Raw genomic sequence first — 19,206 nt, forward strand, 5'->3', positions numbered from 1 at the left:
AGATGACACAAACTTTAATATTATATAACAAGTAGATGAAATAGAAATCTTTCATAAATGAATACTCAAACATGGCAAGCTTTACCACAAGTTATCAAATGAAGGGCTAGAATCATTTAAAAAAAAATCCTAATCAATCCAGCCTCTTTCAAAAATAGAAAATAAAGGCAAAGTGCAGAAAAATATTAGAGCAGCTAGCCCATATTTGAAGAACATGGCTTCTTTTGCTGCTCTATTTTATTGATTTGAACAGCATCGACCCTGAAGAAGGCATTCAACTCCACAATTGTTATTATTAGCAAAACAAATACTATTTCAGAAATAAAGGTCATTGACAGTTATGGTAAACATTGAATACATTGAGAAAGAAACAAAGAAAATAGGAATACGAGTAGGTCAGTTGGCCCTTCAAGCAAGCTCCATCCTTCAAAACAACATATTTCAAAACAAGAAGAAAAGTTTAATTAAATTGCATAAAATAACCTGAGATAACAAAGGTGTAGAGCTGGATGAACACAACAGGCCAAGCAGCATCAGAGGAGCAGGAAAGCTGATGTTTTGGGCCTAGACCCTCCTCCAGAAAACAAATTTCTGAAGAAGGGTCTAAGTCTGAAATGTCAGCTTTCCGGCCTTTCTGATGCTGCTTGGCCTGCTGTGTTCATCCAGTTCTACACCTTATCTCAGATTCTCTCTCTCTCTCTCAGTGGCTGCCTTGAAGCGTCAATTGACTGCTAACAGCTCTTTTTGTAAAAAATTGCATGTGGCCTAAATCCTGTCCTGAAAAACTAAAGGAACGGCCAGTGCTTTTCACTTCAAAAGGATTTCAGCCTTCCTAGTTTCCACACCCCACCAAGCTACCACAAGTTCCCTGTTTTCCCTTATCTGGCTCTCTCAGGTCTCCCGTTTACATCTCCACTCGAGTCATAGCAGTTTCCAGCACCAAAAATGGGAAGAAGTTGGGAAGCACAAAAGGCTCCCATCTCTTCAGAATTAAGTAAATGGCATCAATACACCAAAACTACAATCAGGATAATTTGAACAGCCACAAGTGAAAATCATAGGCATCAGCAAGAAATTTAAAGCGAGATTGACACAGCAACAAAATATTTCATTGGGTGCACTTCATATCTTCACTTCGGGTATAGTGCATGTTCAGGATCCAGCAAATTAATTTTTAATGTTGAAATTCAGCATAACTTGGGATTTTGGGAAACAAGCTGAAAAATAACCTGTTGTTGACAGGAGGAGCTAATCCTGTATTCACATATGGAATGCAAGCATTGCTAGCTCGACCCATAAAAACAAAGAACTGTGGAGATTGTAAATCAGGAATAAAAACAAAAGATGCTGGAAAAGCTAAGCAGGTCTGGCAGCATCTTTGATAAATAATAAAAATCAGACTTAAAAATGTTTCAGGGCCAGTGACTCTTCCTCAGAACTGATGGTAGCGAAGGAAAATGTCAGTTTATATGCAGAAGATAGGGTGGTAGTGGCGATGCTGGTGGGGTGTAAGGAGTAAAATGATAGGTGGAGATGTAGTTCCAAAAAAAAGACAAGAACAGTTGGGTGGACAAAGGCCATGATAACAATCTGGCTAGGAGGGCATCTAGCTGTTAATGGAACAAAAACAAAGTTGCTGGAAAAGCTCAGCATGTCTGGCAACATCTGTGGAGAGGAAAACAGAGTTAAAGTTTCAACAGTATAAACATTAACAGCCTAAACATTATCTTTCTTGTCCTTTTACCCATCCCAACACCTTAGGCTCTGCCATGGTATTGGCTGCCTTCAGCATAGGCAACCCATTTTTCACCCATGTATTGTTCCCCATTACCAACTTTTCTTTTTCCTTGGTTTGCCATGAGCCAGCCCCTTTTCTGTGCTACTATCAATTCTGAAGAAGCATCACTGAACTCCATGTTCACACTGCTTTCTCTCCACAGATGCTGCCAGACCTGCTGAGATTCTGTGGCAATTTCTGTTTTCATTGATAGAAAACTGTATGTCTTATAATTATATTTTAAACTTGGCCAACTTCTTGTCTAGAATCCTTGTGCCTTCCCTGCTCACCACCTATAATAAACACAAGGAGCTGATGGACTTAGTCTCAATTTTAATAACAATCTGGTCAGTTGTCTGTGCTTCCCTTCCCTTTGTTAGCCCCAGAAACCTCTCCTAAGATCTCCCCATCTTTATAGCTAAAATTGCATATTCCCCTTTTCTCTCACATGTCTCATTTTGTCTTCTGTCCGCCCATCTTGACTACAAGATCCACTGCTTGTGTCCTCAGTCCTGTTGGCTCTAAATTGTGTTGTTCTTGTCCCCTGTCAGGAGTTAAGTGGCTTAAGTATAAGTGAGAAATAAAGACTGAAAATTATTCATGAGAGTTGATTACTGCAGGCTCCCTAGCAGTAACAGCACAGGGTAGAATTTAAAGGAAGTAACACTGGGAACTTCTTAGAAAGGCGTGGCAATAATCATGGTGGGCTTGAATCCACATATGGACAAGGAAATTAGATGGCAACAGATAGGTGAGATGGCATTCATTTTTGGGATAGTCTCTTACAACAGCACATGTTGGAGCTGACTAGAAAGCAGGTAGTTTTGGATTTGGTATTGTGCAATGCAGTTGGATTAATGTTCTCCTAGGTAGCAGCAAAGAACTACAAATATTGTAGGTCTGAAACAAATAAAAACAGAATTTGCTGGAGATGTCATAATTATGGTGGAATATTTAGATTCTGTTTGAGTACGAAGAGCGGGTTCAAGTCTAGCATTTTAAGATCAAAGACAATTATGAGGGTATGGAATCAGCTAGCCAAAATGTACTGGCCAACAAGGCTAAGGGGTAGACGATAGAGATTTGTGCATATAGTTTAAAGGAGTTTTTCGGAATGCACAATAGATGTCGTTTCAAAAAAATTGTTCTAAGGGGAGGAATTACCATGTGTGGTTAACTTTAAGTGTTTATAAATATAGTATCAAACTTAGAAACAGATATTTGTGTAAACATGAGGCATAGGTCAGAAAATTGGACAGATTATGAAGGACAACAAAGAATGACTGAAAGATAAAAAGGATGGGGAAAAATTGAATTTGACAGAAAGCTAGCGAGAATTATAAAATTAAGTAGTGAATGTTCCTTTGAAAGCAAGCTTTGGTCCTGTAGAAAATGAGTCTGGTGAATTAATAATGTATGGAGACAGCAGCAGATGAATTCAGCAGGAAACTTGTATTGGTCTTCATTACAAAGAACTTAAGTAGCATCTCAAACAGTACATCAGAAAATGGAAGGGCAGAGGAATTCCAACAAAGTACAATTACCAGGGAAGGGTATCCTGCAATCTTACTGAAAATGGCTAGTCTGATAGTTAATGCATTGGGTGTTAATTTTCCAAAATTCCCTAGAATTGCTGCAAATCCCAAATGTAACTCCTTTATTCAGAAAAGGAGAGATGAATTGGGGAAACTATATAGCTTAACATCTGTTGTAGGGAAAATGGTGCAAACTATTAAAAAAGATGTTATAGGAGTGCACTTAAAATGTTTGAGGTAATCAGGCAGACTCTCTGCTGGCTGGAGTCGTACCTGTTGTAAAGGAAGATGGTTGTGGTTTTTGGAGGTCAGTCATCTCGGGTCCAGGACATCTCTGCAGCAGTTCATTTGGGTAGATTACATTCTAATCAACCTGTTCAGAGATTCCCATAGCTAGTGACACTAGCAATATACAACAAGAGCCTCACAGTTCCTCAGGATAATATCCTAATCTTCAGCTGCTTCATCGATATTCACCAGAATTTGAGACTCCTCAGAGGCTGAAGCAGACCATGTCCAAATACAGCAAGATTTGGGTAGTATCCAGGCTTGGGCTTTAAACAATGACAAGTAGCATTATGACTGCAAATCACAGCCTTCTCCTCAAAATAAAACTTTTTTTCTCACTGTACTTGAGGCTTCCTACTCTGTCTCCAACCTTTTTAAGCTCATGCCCATGAATATGTAACCTCCAGAATCTATTCCCTTTCTGAACCCCTCTGATGACATTTTTGACCCTGGGTTCTGAAAGGGCTGTTATAAAAGTTACAACTTATATATGTGACAGTGACCAAGGTGAAGCAATCCTCCTCCTCAATTTGTCTGTGATCTTTGATAGGATAGAGTAGTCAAACCTATCGCCTAACTGCCTCCATATTGTCATGGCAACAGTGTGCAGCTGCAGCAATTTCTTTCTTGATGTTTAGTCACTGTATCATGTGGAATGGTTTTTCCACTTATATTTGCTTCTGCTGTTCCCTCAAAGATCTAGCCCTGGCCCCACAGTTATCTACATGCTGCTTCCTGGTGACAAAACCTGAAAACGCAATGTTAATTTTCACTTCAGAACTAAGACCCAGCTGTACCCTAACACCACCTGTGTAGACTCTGCCGCTGTGGCTGAATTAACAAATTGTTTGCCAAATATCTAGTACTACACAACAAGAAATTTCCTCCAATTAAATATTGGAAAGAGTAAAGCTATTGTCTTGAACAAACTCCATTCTTTTGTTGTAATAAACCAAAAACTGTGAATGTTCGAAATCTGAAACGAAACTAATAATTGCTGGAGAAACGTAACAGGTCTGATGGTATGTGTGGAGAGAAAACAGAGTCAACATTTTGTGATAATGGGAACTGCAGATGGTGGAGAATCCAAGATAACAAAGTGTGGAGCTGGATGAACACAGCAGGCCAAGCAGCATCTCAGGAGCACAAAAGTTGCTGCTTGGCCTGCTGTGTTCATCCAGCTCCACACTTTGTTATCAACATTTTTTGTGATCCTTCATTAGAACTAGATTCATTCTTTAGTTAATGACTCTAGCCCTCTCCTGTCTGATGCAGAAGCAGATGGTTTGCAACTTTGGAATGGCTTTTGGCACTGAGGCGAGCTTCCAGCCATGTATATTTGCACCTTCATGAAAACTAACAACTTTCAAGAGGCAAAAAAAGCACAAAAATACAGTAATTATCAATAGAGGGGGGAAAAGCGCTAGGGAAACTAATGGGTCTAAAGACTAATGAATTGCCTGGATCTGATGGAATGCATCTTTGGATATTAGACAAAGCCACTAGAGATGTCAGATGCACTGGATGCATCTTTCAGCAGTGCTTAAATTCTGGACAAGCCTCAGAGTATTGGAAAACTGCCAATGTAATACTTTCATTTAAAAGGGAAGGAGGCAATAAACAGGCCAGTTAGCATAATGTCTGTTATTGGGTAAATATTAGAGTCTGTTTTAAAGGATGTAATTGCAGACCATACTGAAATGCATAATGGTTATCACAGTCAATCGTGTCTGACAAATTTACTAGAATTCTTTTGGGGAGGTAGCAAGCAGTACAGAAAAAGGATATACAGTGAATGTGATATATTTGGATTTTCAGAAGGTGTTTGATAAGACACCAAGGATAGAGATTGGCTGACTAATAGAAGACAGAGTTGGGATGGCGAAGCATTTTTCAGGCTGGCAACCTGTAACTAGTGGTGTGCTACACAGATCAGTGATGAGACCACAATTATTTGCAACACAGATTAATGATTTGGATGGGCAAAATAAATGTACTATACCCAGATATGTGGGTGACACAAATACTTGGGAAGACAATGGTGAAGATGACATGGAGATTTGGCAGATAGAGTATAACATGGGGAAATGATTTTATGCATTTTGGCCAGTAGAATACATGAGCTGAATATTATTTAAAATGGTGAAAGACGGCAGAAGCTACATTACAGCATCAATTGAGTCATACAGTATGGAAACAGAGCCTTTGGTCTAATGTGTCTGCAACAACCAGATGTCCCAATCTGGGCTTGTCCCATTTGGCTCATATCCTTCTAAATCCTTCCTTTCATATACCCACCCCAATACCTCTTAAATGTTATAATTGTACCTTTTCTCTGGTAGCTCATTTCCATACACGCGCCACTCTCTGTATAAAACAAAAAAAATTGTTCCTCACGTCCTTTTTTTAAATATTCCCCTCTCATCATCTTAAACCTATGCCTGCTAGTTTTGAAGTTCCCTCACCCTAGGAAAAAGACTGGCTATTCACCCTATCCATTGCCCCTTATGATTTTATAAACCGCAATAAGGCCACACCTCGCCCTCTGCTCCAGGGGGAAATGTCCCAGCCTATTTAGCCCCACCCCATAACGCAAACCTTCCAGTTGTGGCAAAATCCTTGTAAATTGTTTCTGCACCTTCTCAAATTTAACGTACACCACCATGTTCAGTAGGTAAAAGAAAAGACAAATGGAATGTTCGCTTTTATTTCAAAAGTGAATGGAATATAAAAGTAGGGAGGATTTGCTAAAACTGTTCATTACACTCATCATACTACTGACTTTGTATTCTGAACTACAGACTACTGTACTCTGAACAGTTTTGAGCCCTTTATCGAAGGAAAAGTATACTGACACTGGAGGCAGTACAAAAAGAAAGGTTTACCATGCTGAATCCAGGTATGGAGGGGCTGTTTCATGAAGAGATGTTCTGTAGATTGGACCAGAACTCAATGGAATATTGAAGAATGAGAGGCAAAGTTATTGAAGTGTTCCACATTCTTGGGGGACTTGATTGATGCAGAAAGGTTAATCTCTTTGTGGGCGAATCCAGGACCAGAGGACATAATCTCAGAATAAAGTGTCACATATTTAAGGCAAATACGAGGAAGAATTTTGTTCTTTGAGTGTTGGGAGTCTGCAGTTCTTTTACCCAGAGGATTCGTGAGGCTGGGTTATTAAGTATTTTCGAAGCAAGGGTAGTCAGTCTTTAAGCAGTAAGGGAGCCATGTATTATGGGGAAAAGGAACAAAAGTGGTGTTCAGGAATATCAGGTCAGCATTGATTTCATTGAGTGACAGAACACATTTGTTGGGCTGAATGGCTGCCTTCTGCTTCTTTGTGCAGGTCTTAAAACGCAAATTTCCACTTTGCCAACCATGTGGGACTCTACATTTGACTTTGTTAATATACCTCTTTGTAACCTTTAGACTTGATTATTCTCATTGGCTGGCTTCCCACATTCTTGAAGGAATTCATCTCTGCTGCCCATGTACTTGCACCAAGTCTCATTTCCTTAACAGATCCATGTCCACTTTAATTTTTTTATTCAGTAATTCATTGCCCTTCCTTTGGACCCTTTTATGTCCATTGTAGAAGTCCTTGAGTATGTGGTGGTGAGTTGCTGTGAACTACTGTGGTCTGTCAACAGTGCTGTTGGAGGAAATTTCAGGATTTTGACCCAACAACACTGAGGGAATAATTCTATATTTCCAAGACAGGATGATGATAACTTGGAGCAAACTTGCAGATCATAACGTAGCTTGTCATTCTAGATGGTTGTTATGGGTTTGAAAGATGCTAAGGTCCCATGTGCTAAGGAATGGCAGAGTATAATTTAAATAAATGTAGAGCATTACATTATGGTAAAATGAACAAAGGCAGAACTTATAGAATTAATTGTAGGGCCCTGGATAGTCTTTGTAGAACAGAGAGACCTAGGGGTTCAGGTGCATAATTCTTTGAAATTTGGCCACCAGTAGTTAAGGTGGCTAAGAAAGTGTTTAGCACGCTTGCCCTTATTGCTCAGACCTTTTGAGTAGAGGAGTTGGAATGTCATGTTGAAGTCTTACAGGATGTAGGTGAAGCTTCTTCTGGAATATTGTGTGTAGTTCCAGTCGCCCTGCTTTAAAAGGGTATTATTAAATTGGCGAAGGTTCAGAATAGATTTACCAAGATGTTGCTGGGAATGAGGTGTTTAAGTTATAAACATAGGTTGGAGTATAAGAAGTTGAGGGGTGGCCTTGTAGAGGTTTATAAAATCATAAGGCGCAAAGATAAGTGAATAACAAGGGCCTTTTCCCTAGAATGGGGGAGTTGAAAACTACGGGAATACTTTTAATGTGAGAGGAGAAAGGTTTATAAAGGATATGGGGGCAATTTTTTTTTTATGTACATGAACTACCAGAGGAAGTGGTCGGAATAGGTACAGTTACAACACTTAAAAAAAAACATTTTGAAATAATACAAGAGGAAAGCTTTTATGGGATATGGGACAAATGCAGCTAAGTGGGGCTGGTTTATTTTGGGATCATGGTTAGAGTGCACAAGTTGGACCATGCTGTACGACTCTGACTCTATGACTTAACCTTTTTAGTTTGATATTTTAGAGCTTGAACATCATCTTATCCACATCAATATTATCCACCTCCACATTCCAGGTCTTGTGACATGGTTTGCTTTCAGGACAGCCAGCCCATTTTCACATACTTAGCCTCCATCATCTGTAATTTGCCGCCTTTTCTTCCCTTACTTCCTATCTTAATCCGTTTTGCCCTTTTATCCTCCACTCTGGGCTATCTATCCATTCACTCATTTTATTCCTTTGCTGCTCGCTTCCTCCCCCCCCCCCCCCCCCCCCAAAAAAAAGCAACAAAAATGCCACAGTTTTCCTAGCTGCTGTCACTACTTCTGAAGAGGGGTCTCTGGACTCAGTGTCAACTCTGTTTTCTCTGCGCAGTTTCACCAACAAGTTCTGCTTTTGTATGTTCCACTTTAAGAAGCTCAGCTGTTATTGATTTATGTCCCTGACTGTTTCTGTCTTTTGATTTAAAAGTGATGCCAGTTTGTGTTTTAATATTGTAGGTATACTTGACGATTGCATTTGTTGTGTGATTACGACATAATGGCTGCTGTCACAACGCAGAGTTTATTGACCTATGTTGAGGAGGAGAATATCACTGCTTTTAAGGCATTGCTGGAGAAGTGCAAAGATGTGGATGAAAGGAATGAGGTAGGAAGTTACTTACACTAAAATATTTCACCATCTTGTATTTAATGACGTTGAAATCTTAGATTTTTAAAAATGTTTCTTTTAACTGAGTACATTTTATTTAATGATTAAATATGTTCAGAATATAACTACTGGAACATAACTATGCTATTAAGATTTTTAAAAAAGTCTGTTTAGAGATAATTAATTCCCCCTCAAGCCTCCCTAACACATGCTAGTGAAGAGATTGCAAATTTTATTGCCTCGAAGATGTGTCTCTTCACTGTTCTGTAACTGTATTACAGAAAGTGTTTGAAAATTACAAGTCTTTCTGTTGGTTTGTTTGTATATTTCCCTCTCTCTCTCTTTGATACATCAGCATTGTGTGTAGTTTCAGCTTCCTTTTTGAAATAAGTGTAAACAGACAACTGAATAAGTTTCAGTACTCCACTATCTATCTTTTAATATTGTGTAAGCATTTGCATTGGGAACTTGTCTTTCTCTAGCTCCTTAGTGATGTGAAGCTTGATGTATTTGTTTATTCAGTCATGTGGGTGTGATCACAATTATAGGCTGTTGTCAGTCTGGAGCCTGACGCCTGTCACACCCAAATTGTTGACTGACCACTCTTAAAGTAAACAAATGCAGCAAACTTTACAGCCTTTGCAATTATGTATAATTTTAATGCCCACAATTATCTCCATCAAAAATTCAGGTTGTGTTGGGAATGTTTCAGAATTTGCAAACTGAAAATACTTTGCACTTTCAAAACAGCACTACATTAATGATTCTTAATAAAAAAAACGTGTTCAAGCATGCTGAAAAGTAAGCACATTTCCCCTGAGACAGCTGATCTTCACTTAATATCTTCAGTGGTGAGACGTGTTGGTTCGTCAGGCTGATTGTTTGTTTTGCTGCAAGCTTGAAAACATTTAAAATGCCTGAAGGATACTTGGTGGGTGTGTGTTTAGAAATGAAAAAATACTTTAAACATATTCAATATGTATCATATATTTTTGAGATTTATAGTAAGTTGAACATTGGATTGTTGTGATTCTAATAACATTACATTGCAGACCGGGCAGACTCCACTGATGCTGGCAGCAGAGCAAGGGAATTTGGAGATAGTGCAAGAATTGCTCAAAAGAGGAGCCAACTGCAACCTGGAAGATGCTGTAAGTACATTTACTGTAATTCTAATAACTGACTACAGAATTTTGTTTGGTTTAGTCACATTTCAAAAACTCTTACTTGAGGACTTCTTTTAATGACAGGATAACTGGACAGCTCTGATTTCAGCTGCAAAAGAAGGATATTTGGAAATTGTGAGCGAGCTCATTAACTTCAATGCCAACCTGGAACATAGAGATATGGTAGGTTTAAAATAAAATATGTTCTTCCTTTGTGAAGCGGTGTCTACAGCATTTGACTGTGCAAGGGCAGTTCTGGGCCACTTGAATGAAAAGAATAAATCTTTTTGTTATTATAATTAGAAGAAGCTGTCAGTTAGCTCAGTTGGCTGACAGCTAGTTTTGCAATGCAGAGTGACGCCAACAACTTGGGTTAAATTCTTACACTGGCTGAGATGACCATGAAGGACTCTCCTTTTTCAATCTCTTCCTTCACCTGAGGGTGTGGTGGCTCTCGGGTTAAACTACTGTCAGTCTCATGAGAGCAGCCTATAGTCCAGTAGAATTCTAAAATTAATGTATAGAATTAATTTGTAAATATTAATCAGAGAAAGTGGTCTTTTTAAAAAATTGACAGGCTAAGATTAATTGCATGTAATTGGAAGTGCCTAACAGCAATAAAAAAGACCCTTATTATTTTCATGTGATGCATGATAAAAATTTTTATGGAGATTGCTTTTTTGCGTAACTGATTAATGGTGCAAACTTTTCTGTGCCATTTAAACCATGTCATAGCATAACTTGTTGAGGGTTAAACTGCAATGAAAGTGTGAATGGGACTTTGCCTTCTGCTTTCTACACTGGGAACTCTGGTATCAGTCAAGGCTGTGTGAAGTGATTAGTACGTTGAGGCTAAGTTCCTTTTCGAGGACAGTCTGCCTCTGTGTAGTTTATGAACCTGTGATTACCTGTCCATCGGTGCTGCTGATCCAGTCATACTGAAGAACGGTCATCTCTGGACTCCAATTTTAACTCTGTGTTCACTTTGCAGATTCTCTCAGACCTAATCGAATTTTTTTTCAGCATTTTGTTTTAATTTGTTCAAGCCATTTGCTTATTTGCTTTTTAAGGCAAGAATAGTGATAGAAAGAAATGGTATTTTCATAAGCGAGGGAGTGAAACAAAATGTACCTCAAATGCACAATCAGATCAGCGACAGTTTCAATCAATGGCAGAGCAAGATCGAGGGACTGAATAACCAACTTCTGTCTGTGTTAGTAGGATGATTGAGAAAGGGAAAAAGAGAAAGTATCATCTTTCCAAAGAACCTTGCTTGTATAGCATTTATATTGTAACCATAAAGATTTTCTGTTAACCTAAATACAAAACCAGGTCCAGGTTTGTTTAACAAGGTGTAGAGCTGGATGAACACAGCAGGTCAGTCAGCATCAGAGGAGCAGGAAAGCTGGCATTTCGGGTCTGGACCCTTCTTCAGAAATGGCGGGCGTGGGAAGAGCCGTAGGGAGCTCTGAAATAAATAGAGGGGGAAAGTGATGATAAAAGGTGGCTAGAGGAACAGGTATGTGGAGAGAAGATGGACAGGTCAAGGAGGCAGGGATGAAGTCAGTATAAGTGAGTGTAGGTAGGGAATTGGGATGGGGGTTGGCCAGTGAGTGTGAGAAGCGGATAGATGGGAGAAAAGACAGACAGGTCACGGAGCCGGGGACGAGATGGGCTGTGAGAGGTCACCTGAGGTGGGGAGGTAATGGATGGTGTGGGAGATATGTTTCGATAGTCACGGGTGGGGTCATGATCAAGGGGGCAATAGGTGGTGTCAAACATTTGGCGCCTAGCCTTGGTGATATAGTGGTCAGTGCACCTCCCTTCTCCACAGGTTTTATATTTAGGTTAGGTTTGGAGCAAAGGGTTGCACGTTCTGTGGGGGAGGTTGCAGTAAGTGAGAGCGGCAGAGGCGATCGATGTCGTGAACGGCAGTTGGAGATGAAGAGGTAGAGGGAGGGAAGGAGGCCTTGGGGTGGTGTCAAAGAGGACGGGGTGCCTGATCCTGTGTCTGTCTAAGTGCTTCTCATAATCTTGTATACTTCTATCAGGTGGCCTGTCAGCCTCTGAGCCCTGTTGAAAACAACCTAAATTGTCCATCCTCTCCTTTTTTTGTAAGTAATACACTCCAATCCAGGTAACGTCCTGGCAAACCTCTTGCACCTTCCCCAAAACCTCCATATCCTTCTAAAATGTAGTGACCAGAACTTCACACACTACTCTAAATTTGGCCCAGCATAAGTTTTATACAGCTGCAGCTTATCTTGCTAACATTTATACTCGGTGTCTGACTGATGAAAATGAGCATGCCATACATCACCTTTTACCACCTTAATCACTTGTGTTGCTACTTTCAGGTAGGTCTGGGCATGCACCCTGAGATCCTATAATTAAACTAGGAAAGTGTCAAATGGAACAGGTCCACATTCTTTTTTTTAAAAGAAAGTGACATTTGAAAATAATAAAACATTTTAATGCGTACTACAGTATGTCTTTCGGATGAGATCCGTATGGATTGAGAGTTGAATTAAGCAAATTCTTTACTTTATTAGAATTTAAAGTTGGCCTATAGTTGAAGTAATAGCTGCTTGTGCATTCGCATGTTGGATTTGATCTTCCTTGATGAACCATAACTTTAGTTTTTTTCTTGTTAATGTTTGTATACACTGGTTAGAATTATTTAATACTGAAGACCTACTGATTCTGTTGTCATTTTTTTATGAGGAGATACAAAAATACTTTATTTTTGAAAGCAGCTAAAATTTTAATTTAAATGTTGTAGGGCGGCTGGACTGCCCTTATGTGGGCAGCATACAAAGGAAACACAGAAATTTCTCGATTGCTGCTTCAGAAAGGAGCAAACCCAAATATTACTGGACAGGTGAGCAATTTGTTTCTGAATTACTGGGGTTAACAATATATTGCGTGCAAGGATAAATCCACTGAAAAGTTGATTTAGATTTGCCCATGTTACGAAGAAATCCATCTGAAATTTGTAACTATTTGATGTAAACTATGGAGTGCGTAATTGGTTCTAAGATTGCATTAACTGTCGCTTTTCTTCCATGTGGAAAAGATCTTTACTGGTTCACATTGTCTTGTCTTGAATCTCAATTTTTGTTTAAGATTTCTGTCAAGGATTGTGAGGGGAAAAACAATCCAATTTTTTCTTGCTCTTCTGCAAAATTATTGGGCTGAGTATTTCATTCATTAATCAATTTTTAATTTACAGTGGTGTCCAGTAGGAATTAACAGAGCTAAAGCTGTTATTTAATTCTGGAGCACGCCTATCCTTTTGAGAAAAGGAAAGCTGGATTTTTTTGGGAGTTGAAGAAGGAAGCTAGACTGTAACTTGTTGATTTGAAATTTGACACTGAACCAAAAATACCAAGTGAATCATGAATTTTTGTAGTTTGCTTCCCTTTTTAATTGTCAATTTTTAAAACTATAATTGTATTAAATTACATTGAAGAGAAAAAAGTGAGGACAATTGAAGTTGTTCTGTTGAGCTGAATTTAGCTTCCAAGGAGTTGAATTCATGAGACGGAACTGATGTAGATGGGAATCTAAATGTAATCTAACAGGAATGCAGTGGTCTACTGGTAATATCATTAGTAATCCAGAAATTCAGGCCAGTATTCTGAGGGTTTGAATTTAAGACCCTCTAAGGCAGATGAAATCTCAATTGTCTTTTATTTTTAAAGAAAAAACTGGAATAAAAGTTTTATTTTATTCGCATACTTGTGGGACTTGGGTGATGCTGGCTATACAGCATTTATTGCACATCTGTACTTGCCTTTGCGAAGTTAGTGGTAAGCTACCTTATTGAACCGCTGGAGTCTGTGCTGTAGGTAGACCCACTACGCTGTTTGGGAGGGAATTCCAGGGTTTTGATCCCGTGATAGTGAAGGAATGGTGATGAAAATTCGAAGTCCAGGATGTGAGTAGCTTGGAGGGGAGCTTGCAGGTGGCTGTGTTCCCAAATATTTGTTACCCTTGTCCTGCTAAATAGTGGTGTTGTGTTTGAAAGGTGCAGTCAAAGAATCTTTGGCAAATCTCTGTGGTGCATAGTGTAAAGTCTGAGTGATGTTCGAGCTGCCCAGACAAGGGAGGAATATTCCATCATGCTCCTGACTTGTGCCTTGAGGATGGTGGACATGCTTTGAGGAATCAGGAGGTTAGTTACTCGCTGCAGTGTTCCTAGCCTCTGACCTACTCTTGTCGAAATTGTATTTATATGTTAAGCCCAGTTGAGTTTCTGGTCAGTGGTAACCCCCAGGATGTGGATTCACTGGTCGTAATGACGTTGAATGTCAAGGGGTGGTGGTTAGATTGTCTGTCTCTTGTTGAAATTGGCCATTGGACAGTTGTGTGGTATGATATTACTTTACAGCCAAGCCTGGAAATTGTCCAGGTTTTGATGCATTTGGACATGGACTTCTTTGGTACCTGAAGAGTTGCAAATAGTGCAAAACACTGCTTACTCATCAGTAAGCATCCTCACTTCTGACCATGTGACCACTGTCAATTATTGTAAAAAGACATCCTTTAGGAAGGAAATCTACCATCCTTACCTGATTTGGCTTACTTATATCTCCAGACAGAAAGCATTGTGGTTGACTCATAACAAGGCCTTTGGGCAACTAGGGAAAGGCGATAAATGGTCCCCACTTCGTATTAATGAAAAGCTTCAGTCCCCAACAATCCATTTATTGTTAAACTCATTGACAACTCACTGAATCAGCTGTGTGTAACAAGCAGATGTAATCACCACGTTAGATAAATTCTACATGTGCGGAGTGCATATGCAGTTTGACTAAAATTTGACAAGTTGACAAATGGCTGTACTATTTTGTCAAAATTAAATTTATATAGGCCTCTTCTTGATCTAACAGTATCTTCAGTTACTGTTGTTAACCATGCTTGAGCCAAGTCTATGTATGTTTTATTTGTTGCAAAATATATATTCTTTAAGCAAGCAAAAGATCACAAGTAATGGTATGTATTTTAATGTAGCTTTCCAGTCTACTTTTGCCAGTTCATCCCTTATAACCCAGTAGTTTGCATTCTTTAGATGATAAACTGGTTTTGGATTACTGAATTACTTTAAAACTCAATTTTAACAGATTATGGTCAGTCTTTCCTGTACAATAAATTTTATTAATTATCGTTTTCACATCGCTCAGTGTTAGATCCAAATAGTCTATTGTCTGCTGCCTTCTTGACATCTGATCTACTGACTGTCTTGTGTGCGTTTACATGAACACATCCAGTAATGGTGTGAAGGAAATTTCATTTGTCCAGTTTGAGTGTTAAATCTTACCCATCAATGAAATTGTTGTTTCTTGATTCCACCCCAATTGAGTCCACTTCTTTTTTTATTTTCTTTGTCTTTATTCAGTCCATTACTGTCAGATGTACCCCATGTCTTTTTCCATTTTCTGACACTTATCAAAATTAGACATCCTGTGATAGCTAGTTCCTAACCTCAGTCGATTTGCAGCATAGTTGCTGTAACTGTTATTAGATCAAACCCATTCATATATTTGTTGTTAATTCATCTAATTTCTGTATAACATTTATGCATTTTGATATAGTGCTTTTAGCTTTAATGTTTTTCTAATTCTTCCTGATATCATTTTATTTACTTACACCTTTTTTATCTTTTATTGCTTTCATGCCCCTTCCAGACCTACTTTGCTTAATGCTTCCCTGCTCTGAAGCCTTGATATTTTCCTTGCTGCCCTTGATTAAACCTTTTTTCTGAATCCTCTCAGCCTGTAACGAGCACTTGCAGCAAACCTTGAAGTTGCTGCCAGATTCACAAAGTAATGATGTGAGCACCGACAGCTGTAAAAGTTGGCTGATCTTTTACTTGTGTATTTTAAATACACGTTCTATGAAATTTACTTTTGTTTTCTCTTAATACTCTTGTTCTAATTATCAGTTAATGACAGCTTTGCATTTTCATCAACAGTATAGTGTTTACCCTATTATTTGGGCAGCTGGACGAGGGCATCATGAAATTGTTGAACTTCTGCTGCAACATGGAGCCAAGGTCAACTGCTCTGACAAAGTAAGCATGTAATAGATAACATAAAATACTTGCTCCTAGCATTTGTATGGAAGTGCAACAAAAGTTTTATTTCCATTTGATTAAATCCAGAATTAGTGGCACACCCCTAGTTACAAATTCCTGACCTGAAAGAAACCCATTTAACCCTACTTTCTGTCTCTGATAAGTTGGCAGTATCACTGGTAATATTTCACCTCCAAAGCCATGAGTTCTTGTACAGCAAATGAATAAAAAGTGCACCTTATTAAATGCTTTATGAAAATCTAAATGAACAGCCGTTAGTTGTTTTCCTTTATCCACACTACTTTCTACAGCCTCAAAGTATTTTAATAAACTTGTCAAACACAATTTTCCTTTCATACAGGGAGATGTGGTGTTGCAATAATATCACTAGAAATTCACAGTCCTAGATAATGTTTTGGAGATATGAGATTGAATTGCAAACTGGCGAATGGTGAAATTCATAATCAATAAACATCTGGAATTAAACATATCAGGTCTAATGGCTACCAAACTATGTTCGATTATTGCAAAAACTTTTTTGGTTCACTGATATCCTTAAGGGAAGCAAATCTACCATCTTTACCTGATCTGGCCTTCACATGATTCCAGACACACCAATCTGGCCAATTCCATACATACAATCAATCTGGAATGGAAGAAACAGTGATTAGAGCATTAAATGTGCTTTTCAGTAGCTGTCTGACTTAGCTGTAAATAATACTACTATAGTACCATATAAATTGTTTCAAATCTTGTGTTTACCTTTAGTTTTAAACTGATTTGTGTACAAAATAATTCTAATCATGACTCAGGGAGGCTGTACGCTTGACACTGAGGATGATTGGGAATATAACCTGTTCAACATTTTGACAAGTCTTCACAAACCATGTTTCTGCTGACACAACTATAGAATCTATTGTAGTAATAAATTATAAGAAAGTATATTTGCACAAGTTTATAAAAGCTTTTTTGTAATTTCTTTCAGTATGGAACAACTCCATTGATATGGGCTGCCAGAAAGGGTCATCTTCAGTGTGTGAAACACTTGTTGGAAATGGGTGCTGATGTTGATCAGGAAGGAGCTGTATGTATTTCCAACAGTCCTACATTTAACATACATTTCAGTGAGTCTTAAAATGTTCAGGAACTTAAAAGATTCATGTACTTTTATCAACATAATGAACTGTACTTGAATTTTATGTTGAAATAAAGAATCTTTGGTGTGTAAATACTTACTGAAATAGGTCCTAAATTAAATTTGAGTTGAAAATGAGTGCTGTGATTCTTCCGAATTAAGGATAAATTTATATGGAATAACTCCTAATGATTTGATAATGAGGACTCCATGTGCCCATGCAATATGTTGCCTAGATATAGTCACAGTAACTGTCGCTAGCTATGAAATGCAAACATTGCAGTACTAAATTTTGGCAGATCTAGTGAAATAATGGAACTGGATTGATTCAAAATGTATATTATTTCAGTGTTTCAAGTAGACTATTTATTCTTGAAGTCATGTATTTTCCTCTCTTTGTGAAGTTTTGTGAAATTGAAAACTTAGTCTTTTAGGGAGTGAAGGTGAATTGACAGACAATAGGTTTGTGATTTTTTTTTTCCTTCAGATCTGTGGGCTCAAGCATTCCCCCCCCCCCCCCCCAACCAAAATTTTGCTTTCTTGTTACCTGACCCCAATCCCCTTTCTCTTCACTAATTGGTTTTTCAGAGAGAGGCTACCTGCCTCCACTTTATTTCATTGGTATTCAGTTGGGCACCAGTGGTTGTATTCTTGTTATAAAGAGTGACTTTTCTTTGGCTGAGAAACACCAATGTCAATTTTGTTAGTATATTCCAGTAGCATGTAGCCTGTAGACATGTAAATAATATCTAACAGTAAATACAGTTCTTCATGCAAGCTGTTTCTAGGAGACCGAAGTGAAGATATTGTAGCACAACCTAAGCATGGATTGAAACAGTTTGCATAATAGGGATACAAACATACAAACTAGGAGCTGGAGCAGGCCATTCGGCCCCAAAGCTGCCGCTTTGATTATAAAAATAGCTGATCATCCAACTCAGTTGCCGGTTAGCATGCTTCGCCCCAATATCCTTTGATCCCTTTAGCCTCAAGAGCTATATCTAACCCTTTCTTGAAATCGGTGTTTTGCCCTTATCTGCTTTCTGTGATAGAAAATTCCACAGGCTTGCCACCGTCTGGGTAGAGAAATTACTCCTCTTCCAGCCTTATTGTTTCACATGTATCCTTAAATTGTCACCCTTGTTTTTTCACTCTCCTGCCATCAGGAACATCCTTCCTGCATCTACTTTGCATAGTCATGTTAGAATTTTATAGGTTTCTGTTATCAACATAGGTTTATAGGTTTCATTCTTCTCAACTCCATTGAATATAACCCTCACCAATTCAGCCTCTCCTCATACGCCAGTCCCACTATCTCAGGAAGTGGTGTGGAAAAACCTTCATATCTCCTTGTATAATAAGAGCATCCTTCCTCAGTTAAGGAAACCAATGCTGCATCCATATTCTAGTTGTGCCCTCACCAAGGCTCTGTATACTTGAGGCAAGCCATCCTGTTCTGAAACGAATTTTCTCATTATGAAAGCCATAATATCATTTGCTGCCTTTACCACCTGCTGTTCGTTCATGATTATCTTCAGCGCATAGGGGGACATCCACGTGTTCTTGCACATTCCCTGTTCTTAATCTCTTGCCATTTAGATAATCTGCCTTTTCTGTTTTTGCTACCAAAGTGAATGACCTCATTATCAACATTTATACTGTATGTCTTGCATTTACTCATTCACTCAGCATGTCCAAATCACATTGAAGTATTGCTGCAACCTCCTGACAACTCACCCTCTCATTCCGCTTTTGTGTCATCTGCAAATTTGAAGATATTACATTTAGTTTCCGCTTCCAAGTAATTGATATATTGTCAATAGATGGGGGTCTTAACTCTGATAACTGTGATATCCTACTAGTCACTGCTTACCATTCGGAAAAAGATGGATCTATTCCTCTGCTTTGCCTCCTGTCTGCCAACTAGTTTTCTATTCATCTCAACACAGTATCCCCAAACCCCCTGTGTTTTAATTTTACACACTACTCTGC

The 19,206-nt window shown here is 38.6% G+C and overlaps 1 protein-coding gene across 4 annotated transcripts in view; it reads left to right on the top strand.

Moving 5' to 3' along the window:
- The window catches only part of kidins220b (kinase D-interacting substrate 220b), a 136,225-nt gene that overhangs the window by 21,999 nt on the left and 95,020 nt on the right, over positions 1-19,206 (top strand). For all 4 annotated transcript variants that reach the window (XM_059645604.1, XM_048531791.2, XM_048531792.2 and 1 more), the window contains exons 2-7: positions 8,684-8,831; positions 9,887-9,985; positions 10,085-10,183; positions 12,783-12,881; positions 15,978-16,076; positions 17,065-17,163. In XM_059645604.1, the coding sequence (XP_059501587.1) occupies positions 8,724-8,831; positions 9,887-9,985; positions 10,085-10,183; positions 12,783-12,881; positions 15,978-16,076; positions 17,065-17,163 (603 nt within the window). In that variant the 5' untranslated portion in view covers positions 8,684-8,723. The remainder of the gene's footprint in view (positions 1-8,683; positions 8,832-9,886; positions 9,986-10,084; positions 10,184-12,782; positions 12,882-15,977; positions 16,077-17,064; positions 17,164-19,206) is intronic.

Source organism: Stegostoma tigrinum, chromosome 4, assembly GCF_030684315.1.
Source record: "Stegostoma tigrinum isolate sSteTig4 chromosome 4, sSteTig4.hap1, whole genome shotgun sequence".
Taxonomy (NCBI): Eukaryota; Metazoa; Chordata; class Chondrichthyes; order Orectolobiformes; family Stegostomatidae; genus Stegostoma; species Stegostoma tigrinum.